Below are 14175 nucleotides of genomic sequence, written 5' to 3'. Positions count from 1 at the left end.
TATGATCCTATATAGACTGTTCTTAAAAGAGCATAATGCTCCAAAGCAGACCTTTTTTACTAGTTAAGCTAAACTATTGTTTGTTTTTAAGAAGACTTGAGGGGATATTTTTGGTTTATGGTTTAAATATTACCTCAGTGCAATAGTTCCAGGGGTTCAACCATCCTCCATGATTCCATAAAGCCTAGAGTCCATGAAAACTTGAAATTCTGTTTTACATTTTTCCCCCTTTTGATCAGGATTCTTCTATGGAACCTTTGATCAAAATGTTCAGTAATGTTAGCTAGGCATCAACCAGTTCTTCTGGTGTCATCGCAAAGGAGACAGTTGTTCATGGAGGCAATTAGACACACGTTCCATATCTTAATATCAGATAGAACAGACTTCAAGAAAATGAGTATTACTAACAAAACCCAGTGCCGTCGAGTGGAATAAAAAGAGACATTTCAGGACAAAAGGGGAAATTTATTGGGAAAAAATAACAATTATAAATGTGTACACACCTAATAACAGAGCCTCATAATAGATAAAGCAAAAATTGACAGAAGTCAAGGAAGAAACTGACATCTCCACAATTACAGTAGGATATTTTGCTGCATCTCTTGCAGGAATGGATAGAACTAAATAAGAAATCAATAAACACTTAGAATATCTGTACAACAATATGAACCATCTTGATCTAACTGATATAGAACATTATACCCAACAACTGCAGAATACATACTTTTTCAAATGCAGACGGTACGCTCACCAAGATAGAGCAGAGGCTGAGCCATAAATCAATCTTGATAAATTATAAAAGATTGAAATTACAGAGTGTATTCTCCAACCAAAATGGAATTAATTAACAAATCAATAACAGTTACATGTCTAGAAAAAACCAAATATTTGCCACAACATACTTCTAAACAATTTATGGGTGAAAAAAGAAGTAACAAATAAAATTAGATAATACAATGTTTAAATTTGTGAGATACGGATATAGCAGAGATTAGAGGGAATATCTTTGAATGCTTTTATTAGAAAAAGATGAAATCTAAAATCAATGATCTAAGGTTCCACCTTCAGAAGCTAGAACAAATAGGAGTGAAGTAAACCCAAAGTAAATAGAAGGAAACAATAAACATAACCCATACCAAACCCATTGCCATTGAGTTGATTCCGACTCATAGCGACCATATAGGACAGAGTAGAACTGCCCCATAGAGTTTCCAAGGAGTGCCTGGTGGATTCAAACTGCCAACCTTTTGGTTAACAGCCATAGCCCTTAACCACTACGCCACCAGGGTTTCCAATAAACATAATAGCAGAAATTAATGAAATACATAATCTTTTATGTATAAACATAATAGCAGAAATTAATGAAATACATAAAAGATGATGATAAAGAAAATTAACAAGCCAAAAGTTGGTTCTTTAAAAAGACCAACATAATTGTCTAGACTGATCAAGAAAAAAGACAAAGGACACAATCAGCAAGGTCAGGAATAAAAAGAGATTATCAACACAGATTCTTCAGACATTAAAAGGGTTATAAGAGGATAATATGAACAACTTTAAGGAAACAAAATCAACAACTTAGATTAAACAAATTTCTTAAGAAACTCAACTGACTAAAATTGACACAAGGAGAATCAAAAAAATCTGAATAACTCTATTAAAGAAACTAAATTAGTTATCAAAAACCTTCCCATAAAGAAAACACTAGGCCAACTGATTTCAATAATAATTCTATCAAACATCCAAGGAAGCAATAACTCATTTTATGAACAAGCATAGCCCTAATTGTGAAATCTGATGGATTATTAAAAAAAAAAAAAAAGAAGGCCAATATCCCTAACCAATATAGAGACAAAACTATCAGTAAAATATTTGCAAATTGAACCCAGTGATACATAAAAATGATAATACATCATGACCAAGTCAGATTTATCTCAGGAATGCAATGCTGGTTAAACATTTAAAAATCAAACAATGTAATTCATCATATTAACAAAACAAGAGAAAAATCATATGATCATCTCAACAGATGCAGAAAAACACATCTGACAAAATTCAGCACTAATTCATAATAAACCCCTCAGGAATCTATGAATAGAAGGGAACTTCTTTAATCTGATCAAGGCTATCTACAAAAAAAAAAAAAAAAATGACATCTTAGTCAATGGTGAAATGCTGAACCATTTCCCCTCAAGGACAGATATAAGTAAAGGATGCCAACTTTCACCACCTCTATTCAACATTAAATTGCAATCTTAGTCATTATGTTAAGGCAAGAAAAAGAAATGTTATAAACTTTGGAATGGAATAAGAAAAACAGTCCCTATTCACAGATGATATGATTGTTCATATAGAAAATTACAAGAAATCTACAGAACCAACACTACAACTAAAACGTAAATTTTGCACAGCTGCAAGGTACAAGGTTAACATACAAAACTAAATTGTATTCTTTATATAATAGCAACAATTGAAAAAAAATGTTTTTAATTCTATTTGCCATCACACAAAAAAATCCAGACTTTCTGGTGAAACAGAAGTACTGCTAATCCAAGTACCAGAGGGGTTCCCTGGAAGGCAGAAGCCCCGCATAGAGGAACTGGGAGTCAAGGTCATCCAGGAGCCATCAATGAGAATGGCTCACTGCTGCGTCAGTGAACGCCAAGCAAGGTCTCTTGTGGTCCCTCGCTGACTCGTACATCAGTATTGGGCTCAGAGACCAAAGTGGAGGGGAACTTCCTAGGGCAACAGTAAAGCTGATAAGTTATTGTTGCACACACATGGCATCCTGCCATAACCTAGCCAAGGAAAGAGGCAACAGGGAAATCTAGCAAATGGATGGAAGCGAAATGCATGAATCTGTCTAACTTATCAGAAAGGCTAGAAAAGAAAACTGGGTCTTAAATTAGTCCAAATGGCCTTCTGCAGAAGTTACTTTTCACAGTCAAGGTTTTACTTCATGTATGAGAACATATGCAGTCTCCTGTTAATCAACAAGGGAGTCAGCCAGGAATGGGTATGACTAACGAAGTTTAAAGGTTGAACATAAAATGGTAAGAAAGGCATACCTGAATTACCAAGATTAGTGAAAAAGATCTCGAAGTATACCCTAGGAATAAGATTACTTTTAAAATTTGTTCCATAAATTTGTTTCAAAGTAACAATTATTTCATATTCACATTTAAAAAAAAAGTGCTGTTTAAATAAGATTTTTAACGTCTTTTTTTTATTATTATTAATATACTTCAGATGAAGGTTTACAGAACAAACTAGCTTCTCATTAAACAGGTAGTATACCTATGGTTTTATGACCTTGGTTAACAACCCCATGGCATGTTAACACTCTCCCTTCTTGACCTTGGGTTCCCTATTACCGGCTTTCCTGACCCCTTCTGCCTTCCAGTCCTTGCCCCAGGGCTGGTGTGCACCTTTAGTCTCGTTTTGTCTTATGGGCCTGTCTAATCTTTGGCTGAAAGGTGAACCTCAGAAGTGACTTCATTACTGAGCTAAAAGGGTGTCCAAGGACCGACCATACTCTCCAGGTTTCTCTAGTCTCTGTCAGGCCAGTAAGTCTGGTTTTTTTTTGTTTTTTTTTTTTGTAAGTTAGTTTAAAAGTTCTTATTTCAAGCTGGAAAAAAACGTAGAACAAAATTCCAAATAAGAATTTTTAAACTAATGTGGAGTCAATTCTGACTCATAGCGACCCTATAGGACAGAGTAGAACCACCCCATAGTGTTTCTAAGGAGCGGCTGGTGGATTTGAACTGCCAATCTTTTGGTTGGCAGCCGAGTTCTTCACCACTGCACCACAAGAGCTCCAAGAATTTCTAAAAGAAGGTAGGAAAACTGTACTAATGTATAATCTTAGATAATACTCCCACAATCTGTTTTACCACCTCAACCAAAAGGCTCATACCTAAATTATACCTGTTGGCAGCATACACAAATTACAAATTCAGTTATTAAAAAGTAAATAAATCCCAACTTTAAAATTAAAATAATAAAGGGTCAGTAAGCAGCCCAACACCTCACAGGAGCAATGTTTCATCTGCTTATATCCTTTAGAAAGATAGAAGCCATTTAGATCGTGGCCAGAATGGTGCTATGTATATTAATACGAGACCTTTTTAGAAGTAGAAAGATTTGTGACACTTTAAAATCAGCAAATGTATCAGAAATGCATAAGCAAATTTCTGGTTCTGATCAGAAACATTTGTCAACTTATTAAAACCTACCTGATGTATTCTAAAACATAAATTATTTCTGTGTGTTGATTCCTGAGAAGGGTTCACAACATACGATAACAGTTTGCCTATTTGGTTTATTCCTCAACTTGGTAAATTAAAAGTTGAAAACAAATACTAGCAATATATTTCAATTTCTGAATGGGTAGTATTTGTTTGGAGCAGCGGTTGCTTTTTGGTGCTAAATCACTTAAATAACTTGATAGGTTTTTACTTCTTCCCACCGAAAGACTGCTTTGCCATCAAGTGAATTTAGACTTACTTTCTGTTCTTCAATCAGCCCCATCTTTAAATTAGTTTCAATCATTCATATATTTATACTATCAAATATTCATATATTTTAAAACAAGGAATTGTCTTTTAGCTAAAAGTTCAGCATATTTTCAGTGCTGAATAAAATAGCAACTTCAATGGGTGAAATTATAAGATTAAGGCCCAAACTGTAATACATTCCTCAAAATATAACAATTACTGATTAAATAAAACCTTTTAAGAATTCTTGGAGGCTTGGATAACTCTTCATACACGACTGCAAGTCTGTCAAGGCTCAAACGTTTCTTCCCATTTGTCTTCTTTTTCTTGGGATAAATGATGTAACTAATGCCAGCTTGTCTAGATGCTTCGATGAGAGAGAGCGACAGATGTCTTAAATTGTGTTTGCTCTGAAAACCGTCTAAGATGGTATCTACACTTCCTTTCACGGTGGCAGGTTCCCCAGGCTTCATTTTCTCAGTCATTTGACGCTCAAACTCCTTTGCTCTCTGAAGCATCACCCCTTTTATATTGTTTTGAGCATCATCGTGGATATCTAAGTGAGCTGTGGTCTCCTCCTTCCTCAATTCAACTGCAGATTTTACTCTCTTATAAGGAAATAAGGAGATAGAAAAACATAAAATCAATTTAATTGCTGCTTAAACTGAATTCATGTACAAAATTACTATTAATGTATTTTGATCACTTTATTGAAAAAATTAAATCACATATTCTTAAGTCAGCTTATAACGTTAATGGGTTAGTTAAAGCAAAGTACATTAATTTGGTTGGTCATATGACATTTTGTTGGTTATATAAAAACAATGCTATAAAATGTATACACACTAATTGTAACTTTTTATACTTTTAGTTGAAAGAGAATGCTCTTTATATATCCAAATAAAGCACATGCTCTACTTTTAATACAAAAAAATTAGTAGAATGGACAAAAAATACTCAAATGGCTTATCTTATAAAAACAATCTGTGAGTCTACTTTCAAAAACACTTTAACATCAAATTTCTATACAATACTATTCAACTATTCTCTACAATAACTTTCAGTTCAATATTCATAAGCTTAAATAACAGAATTCCAGCCATATACAGGCATCCTGGGTCGTGCAAAAGGTTAAGCAAAAGGTTGGTTGTTCAAATTCACCCAAAGGTGCCTCGGAAGTAAGGCCTGGAGATCTGCTTCCAAAAGATCACAGCCTTGAAAACCCCAGAGAGTGCAGTTCTACTCTGCACACTTGGGGTTGCCCTGAGCTGGAATTGACTTGATGGCAACTAACAGCGATAACAACAGTCACAGGCATTAGTTTATCTAATCATTAGAGAATCAACTTATTTTTAATAATAATATTATAGTTAATATTATAGTACATTAATAACTACAATAATTTGTAACTATAAATACATTAATACTTAAAACTCTAATAATGCTCATTACTAACAAAAAAAGGATATTTCCAATCCTTTGAGACAGCATCTCCTGTCTATTGAGCTATTGTCAATAAACTAACAGCATTTCATTTTGCTAATGATTAATAATTTGTTATCGAGATGGTTTACTTTTAGTGAATTTGAGCCCAAATTTTAAACATAATAATTGTATACAAGCTAGCCGTTGTGGCACAGTAATTAAGCATTCGGCTGCTATCTGAAAGGTCGGTGGTTCAAACCCACTAGCCACTCCACGGGAGAAAAATGTGACAGTCTGCTTCTGTAAAGGCTACAGCCTTGGAAACCCTATGGGGCAATTTTGCTCATAGGGTCACCATAAGTCAGAATCGAATCAATGACAATGACCTGACCTGTTGCCATCGAGTCAATTCTGACTCATAGCGACCCTGTAGGACAGAGTAGAACTGCCCCATAGAGTTTCCAAGGAGCACCTGATGGATTCGAAGTGCCGATCTTTTGGTTATCAGCCATAGCCCTTAACCACTACGCCACCAGGGTTTCCGATCAAGGACAGTGGACGTTAGTTATTTACTTAAGATGTGCTTAAGTATAATAGGAGGAGATACTGACCCTCCATGTCTTACACTTTCCTCTACCTCAGGAAACTATATACCTCAATGCATAATTAGAAGAGATTAGATAAATACATAGGCTGTATTAGAAGACATTAGATAAATACATGGAACAACCTTTCAAAAGTAGATTGCTAAGCCTATCTACCAAGGTGCCTCTGGGTAGGTTCAAATCACCAACCTGCTGGCTAGTAGTCAAGCACTTAACCATTTGTACCACCCATGGATAAATACACAGAATACAGAAAATACATTTATGTGTATATATACACACATAGTACTACCTACCTACCTGTTGCCGTCAAGTGAATTCCAACTCACAGCGACCCTATAGGGCACAGTAGAACTGCCCCACACGGTCTCCAAGGAGCGTCTGGTAGATTCAAACTGCCAACCTTTTGGTTAGCAGCTGTAGTTCTTAACCACTACACCACCAGGGTTTCCAACACACATATATATAAATAACATATATTTATATATATATATATATATATATATATATACACACACACACACACACACACGACTCTGGTGGCTCTGTGGTTAAAGAGCTTGGCTGCTAACCAAAAGGTTGGCAGTTCAAATCTCCTAGCCACTCCTTGGAAATCCTATGGGGCAGTTCTACTCTGTCCTATAGGGTTGCTATGAGTCATAATCAACTCATCAACAACAGGTTTTATATATGTATGTGTGTGTGTATATATATATATACACATACATATATATTTATGTATATATATATATATATCAAGAAAATCTACGTGCTAGCGAAAAGTAGAATATAAGATACCACATTCACTCTCTGCTGATTAGATATGAATTATGCAGAGAAACAGTATACTGTATTTTTACACAAATAATGCGTATGCTATATGACTTTTTTTGCCAACTGTGCCCTCCTTCCTCCCCAGGTGTTTTCATAAGCGCACCATGCCGATTTTGATTTCATGTTGCTGTAAGAAGAAATTAGCTCAGTGTGCTTACAAAAATACCTTGTGGGAGGAGGGCATGGTTGGTAAAAAAAGCTTATAATACATGTTATTTGCATAAAAATATGGTATACCACTACAGAACACTGGAGAAGGAATCATTGACAGAGTTTTATAACTACAAAGCAAAGCTACGAGAATGTTTTAAATGGTGCTTCCTCATTACAGGTGATAAAACACACCTGTTCTATCCAAAAAATCACAGCTGTGCTTTAGCAAGCCAGGTTTCCTGCAATCCCCCTTCCATCTCTTAGATCCCCCTTCCTACCCTTCTTGCTCACCTTGTTCCCCTGCTGGTCCTTCCTGTTACCTCCACATCAGAACCTCTTTAGCCACAGCCAGGCCATGAGTCCTTCATGGACGTCACTTGTGTCTAGAAAGTGCCACTTGCCAACAACTTCTCAACAACCCACACCCCCACAAAAAAGAAAGAAAGAACCTCAAAAATACCATAAAATACCCCTGGTAACTGTAGTTTCAGAAACTGCCATAACAGGCAAAAGCTGGGTAGGTGAGGCAGGTTGAGGAAATAAGGTTCAGAAAAAAAAAGTCCTAAGGACAGTGTCAATGTAAAAGGGTAAAAGCAGAGAAGTCAATAAAATGGGAAAAGATGGCACAAGGTTGGAAGAGCAATAGGAAAAAAAAAGGGCTAAAATTATGCAGGTAAAAAGCAAAAATGGAGAAACGAGGAAGTCAACTTCTGGATTTCAAAAAAGAAACAAAGCTGGGAGCTGGATGTCAATGGCACTGAATGAGTAAGAATGAGCCACTCAAAAAGGAGTGTGACTCTTTGGTGCAGAGGACAGTACCCTACATTTAGGGAGAGGAGGTGTGAACTTAAGTCACAGCCTGCTAATCCTTCTGACCTTTGTCTTTTCACATATAAAGAATAAACAAGGATAGTATCTTTCTCGCCTTCCTCATAGGCATAGTGTGAGGCTCAAGATCAAACTGGAATAGTGTTCACGAAAGCACTTTAAATTGTGAGCCCTATGCAAATGAGGACCAATCTTATGAGTGACTTGGTTTACATCAGGTAAATTCAAACTATAAATATAAGAGAAATTTCCAGGAGCCCCAACCTTACAGGGGCCACCAAATATAAACTTGAATCTAACTTGCAACCAACTCTGGGTAAATCAAATGACCACACTATTTGAGGAATGCAAACAAAAAAGCATAAAGGCGATTATTATTGCTAGAAACATAAACATTTCTTTTGGATAATAAAAACTGAAAATTTCAATACCCTTAATTGTGGAGACGGTGGGCTTCGGAGACATTGTTGGATATCTTGAAGTGATCCAGTTACTCTTCGTAATGAAGACTGTAAAATATGTGAAATGGTAAATATTCATTGGCTGCAAATACTATTTGGCAAACTAAAATATCATATGACAGTTGGCAGATGATAAATACTTAGGTGAATTAATAAAATGCAGAAATACTAATTGAAGTATAGGTTCTTACTGATTTAGGATATTATCGACTTGATAAAACCAAAAACAAGCCCATTGCCGTCGAGTCGGTTCTGACTCATAGCAATCCTATAGGACAGGACAGAGTTGCCCCATAGGGTTTTCAAGGAGTGCCTGGTGGATTCTAACTGCCAACCTTTTGGTTTGCAGCTGTAGCACTTAACCACTACACCACCAGGGTTTCCATCAACTTGATAGAGAGGGGCAAACATTAAAATCCATCCATTAATTTAGAAAAATGTATAATAATGGAAATAACCCGGGGCTGCCCTAGTGGAACCTGGGACAGATACTGTCTCCAGGACAGTCACCTCTAATCATGAGCAATCTTAACTTTTTACTCCAGGGGACCACACAAATATTATCACTTCCTATGGGAGTTATGGAAACACTGGTGGTGTAGTGGTTAACTGCTACGGCTGCTAACCAGAAGGTCAGCAGTTCGAATCCACCAGGCACTCCTTGAAACTTTATGGGGCAGTTCTACTCTGTCCTATAGGGTCGCTCTGAGTCAGAATCGACGGCAATGGGTTTGGGTTTTTTTGGTATGGGAGTTATTATATTAAAAGACTTGGGAAGAGCTACTACACGGGATAGAGTAAAAAGTACAAAGAAAAATGACATGCTTCCGTCCTCAAAGAGTATAATGGCAGAAGTAGACATAAGAAATAACTATAATACAAAGCGGCTATTTTTTTTTTTTTATGGTAATGGTTATAGGATGGCACAAAGCAGATACAAGGAGAACTCAGGAAAGAGTGAGGTCAATTCTGAAAGAAGGAAACCCGGTTAGACCAGGTTGAAGATGTAGCAACAGAGCTGGCCTGTGGAAGACAATGTCATTTTCATAGACTGAGAAGGGGTTGAGAACATCCCACCCAAAGGAACAACCTAAACAAGCACAGAGAAGTGTCCAAGTGCCAGGAATTTAGTCCACAAGGACTCTGGTGTGGGCAGAGTACAGGGTGCATGGAAGTTACATGGAAACAGAAGTATAAAGGGAGGTAAGAGAGAAAATATAATTGGGGCCAGGTTATGAGGCTTAGTTAAGCATTCTGATTATCTGGTAGATGGGTGTCTTAGTTATCTAATGCTGCTATAACAGAAACCCAATTCCAACATGATTACTAATGGTCCACACGCTTCAGGAATGAAGGTTTGGGTCACCCCACCAGGCAAAGAACCACAATAAGCTGAGGTGCTTGCTGAGGGCAAAGGGAATACAGAATGGGTGGTGGAAGAAGATAGTTCTAAATACCAGTTACAACCACGTGATTAGTTGCAGAAATGAGGACTGCAATTGTTATGAGTATGTGTGCATCAAATATTTTTGTTTTCTTCACTTATAAAATATAAGATGCAAACGAGGCTAGTACATATTTGGTTGTATGTGTGTTTGCTGTATCATGTTAGGTGCAAGTATGACTTTATAATTGTCTTTACTCAGACATTACGTATGGTTTAAGGAGATATGTACAGGTACCAATTTGACAAGGGGTGGACTGTGATCATTAAGGTTGTGTGTCAACTTGGCTGGGCCTTGATTCTCAGTGGTTTGGCAGTTATGATGTAGTCTGGCAGTTGTACGATGATGTCATCACTTTCATGACCAGATCTGATGTAATGTCATCGCCTCCATCCTGGATCTACTATGAACAGCCAATCAGTTGAAAGGGAGTTACCTTGGGAGTGTGGCCTGCATCCAATATAGGTGGACTTTCTGGCAAAGCTCATGGGCTTTTGCTCACTCTGGATCCTGCAGCTGGCTCCTGTTTGTCTGACCTTCTATTCTTGGGACTTGAGTTAGCAGCTTACCTGCCATCTTGCCTGCCTATCTTGGGATTCATCGGTCTTTGCAGCCTGTGAACAAGAGCCTTGCTGTCTGACCTACTGATCTTGGGTTCACCAGCCTCTGTGGCTACATGAATCAGGAGAAGCCTTCAGCCTGACCCACAGACTTGGGACATTCCAGCCTCTACAACTGCATGAGCCATTTCCTCGATATAAATCTCTCTTTATTTATTTATTTATTTATTTATTTTTTTTTTTTCGCTTTACTGGCTTTGCTTCTCTAGAGAACCCAGCCTAAGACAGTAGGATTCTTAAGTGTTGTTGAGAGATGAGTGACCTAATCATACGTGTGTTTTAGGAATGTAGCAAGGAGCAGTAGAGTGCATCATTGGAAGCAGCAGCTACTAGAAATGGAAATACCTGATAGGTAGATTTAAGTAGTCTAGAAAAATGTAAATGGCATTTCAAACCAGAAAACTGGTATTTGTTGGTTCAATTATTTTTTATGTGGCAGTTACTACGCTACAGGCTATGGATAAAAAAGCAAGAATAATATGACCTCAGGCTGGTGAAGAATAATGATATTAAACATACATAAGGACAAATATTTGATAAGAACTATAAAAGAAGTAGCAAAGACTGACCTTATCTTAGAAATATTATCTCCTCAAAATGTATTGCCTGATTGGATAGGGGACAAAGGAGGCGGCACAGAGACATTTTTAACCTGGTGAACTGACTAGAATGGGAGTTGGGTTTGTTTCAGGGCACTGAGACACTCTACCGTATGGCACTCAGCACTCCAACATATCATCAAGGGTAGCAGAGGGCTGAAGACAATAATGAGAGAAAAAGAAAGCCATTTCCTGTTTGTCCCTAATAAAGTTCAAGACATTTATTAAACCAGTTATATGAATTTCTTACTTCTCATCTTCCTACAATTACTATCTCTTTTCTCTCCAATTTTATTACTTAAATGGCTCATTTGATTACACTGTAGTGATAATAAAGTCATGAATATGAGTCTAAGCAACATTTAGCCCAATCAGTTTTACGGCCATAAACACCTCCCCCATTTTGGCCAAATAACTCATTAACATGCTCCTTTGATCATTTAAGTTCCAAGCAAGAAGTACAAGACGAGTGAAAGTGGGAATTTTACAGGTTTTAGATAAACTCACAGTGGATATCCTGCTATTGGTTAGTGAAGAACATTTTCTGAGTGTCATAAAGACAACATGTTTGAACATGAGGAAATGTTTCCTCAGTACAGACTCCATTGAATAGTCTGAGCCAATTCCCAGAATGATGAAACACCAAAACACTTCTGGAATGAGTAGAAATAATTTCATGCAGATAAAGCAATGAACCCACAATTAAGAACAAAAATTATACATACCCCAAAAGGTTTTCTGGAGTGTTGACTTAAATTAATGACATATTCCTTGCTTTCAGATGAATATTTCTCGATTAAAATTCTGCTTGTTTGAGCACTCTAAGATAAAAAGATAGTATTTTAAATTATTTTGTGGAGTACTTTAAAAGGCCTGTGATCATTGCTAATTCATAGTACAACATCATTACCATGAGAGAAAACATATGGAGGGAAACAGGTTCCAGGAAGCACTTATCAGAGGTGCATCAAAGTCTAGCCACAGTCTTAGTATTGGGCCGAAATTTGCAATTCGGCTTCAGCCTTGGCGGTTAGCTAAATGGGTACTTCGAAATTTTTTCTAGTACCCCTAATCTTAGGAATAATCAATGATCCTATGATCTCATAGGTTAGCACTGAATCTACTTAGCATATTAATATCACATATAAACAAGACATATCATTGAATGTATTGCCAATTGTTTACTACTTGCTTTCAAATACAAGTAAGCTTTCTAAATGTAAATTGGAGGGAAAATTTCCTTAGATGCTTCATAGCTCAAATTCTATCAATCAATTAAGTTATATATGTAAATTTATTGTTGCAGTGTCAAACTGTTGTGATGATTACTATTATTATTAAATGTGTAATTTCTCTACCTTGTAATCAGCCACTTGGATATGCAAAAACATATGAGACCTAAGTTTTACAGCCTGGTGAATTCATCATGAATTCAATTATATTGCTGTTTTACTAGTCTGCTGAAATTTTTAGGTCTCAACTAATATTTTAAATTGAAGAAATATTTATTGAATAGAAAATCAGGTTTTTAAAAGTATCATACAATTGCCATTGACAATGGAACAGATATGGAGAAGGCTACGGGTAATTTAGGAATCACAAGCATTGAATTATTTGTTCACTCCCTCCTGTTGTATTTCCAGAAAGTAGCTATATCACAATGTAATAGAGTTATTGGATCTAGCAATAAGATATTTGGTCACTCACATCATTAATCTTCAAAGACTAAGTACATGATACACAAGAGATTTTGGAACTCTTCTGTCATGTGTTTATACAAGATATTCAAATAAGACATATAGCATCTATTATATATTTTTAAAAACACTTAAAAACAATGAAGAAAATACTGTATTTTACAGGTATCAAATGAGAAGAACTTACTAACAATCAATTATTGCTTTTTAAAAAGAAAATTTTCATATATTGGAACCTGCCAAAAATTTGCCCAAACCAAGGTGCCCTGAGAGGGCAATTACACTATTACTTACTGGATATCTATGTAAAAATTCTCCTGTTCTACCCCAGGGACATTGCTGAAATTAGTATACATGCAATAAAAGCCAGAATGCAGGCAGAAATGGGAACAGTTTTGATACCTTGAGAGCCAATTACAACTTCTGCTTCTAATTAGGCAGGCTAGGTAATTCTGCAGAGGGCAACTAAGAAAGCTACATATAAAATGAAAAATAAAATCTTCAAAGCATCAAAGAGCTAACAAGACGATGAATAAACACTAGGACAAAATCTAAGAAAAGGCAAGAACCTGGAAAGGTAAGCCCAATATTCAAAGATGCTTTGGGTCTCAGGATATTTGCCGGGAGCACTACTGGCGCAGTGGTTGCCAAAACAGCTACAAATCTGAGCTGTGGAGATTTGGTGACTTCTTGGAGCAAGGGTTACAGGAATCAAAACCCAGAGTCTACCTGAGGTGGAGAGGCTGATAATATATATATCAACTGCGATAACACAGGGCTATACCCTCAGATTAAGGGTGAATGGATATAAATCAGCTTTTGCATGGACTTGCAGCCTGAGCTCTGTCACAAGGGTGGTCAGAGAAACTAACTCAAGGCTCAGCCTTAGAGTACAGCTGTCTCTGAGTGGTAAAGCACTCAAGTTTTGACAAAAATTTTCTCTAGAGAAAGGAACTGCCATTCTAGGTCCCAAATGCTTCCTGAAATTAGTATTTTAAATACGTAACAACCA

At 36.6% G+C, this 14175-nt stretch overlaps 1 protein-coding gene across 1 annotated transcript in view; it reads right to left on the bottom strand.

Annotated features, from left to right (window-relative positions):
- The window catches only part of TTC6 (tetratricopeptide repeat domain 6), a 312748-nt gene that overhangs the window by 101404 nt on the left and 197169 nt on the right, over positions 1-14175 (bottom strand). Inside the window, exons 10-12 of the mRNA XM_049899504.1 lie at positions 12192-12287; positions 8773-8850; positions 4731-5104 (exon numbers count right to left, since the gene is read on the bottom strand). Coding sequence (XP_049755461.1) covers positions 4731-5104; positions 8773-8850; positions 12192-12287 — 548 coding nt within the window. The remainder of the gene's footprint in view (positions 1-4730; positions 5105-8772; positions 8851-12191; positions 12288-14175) is intronic.

This window comes from Elephas maximus, chromosome 10 (assembly GCF_024166365.1).
Source record: "Elephas maximus indicus isolate mEleMax1 chromosome 10, mEleMax1 primary haplotype, whole genome shotgun sequence".
Taxonomy (NCBI): Eukaryota; Metazoa; Chordata; class Mammalia; order Proboscidea; family Elephantidae; genus Elephas; species Elephas maximus.
This window is presented reverse-complemented; position numbering and strand designations above follow the sequence as displayed.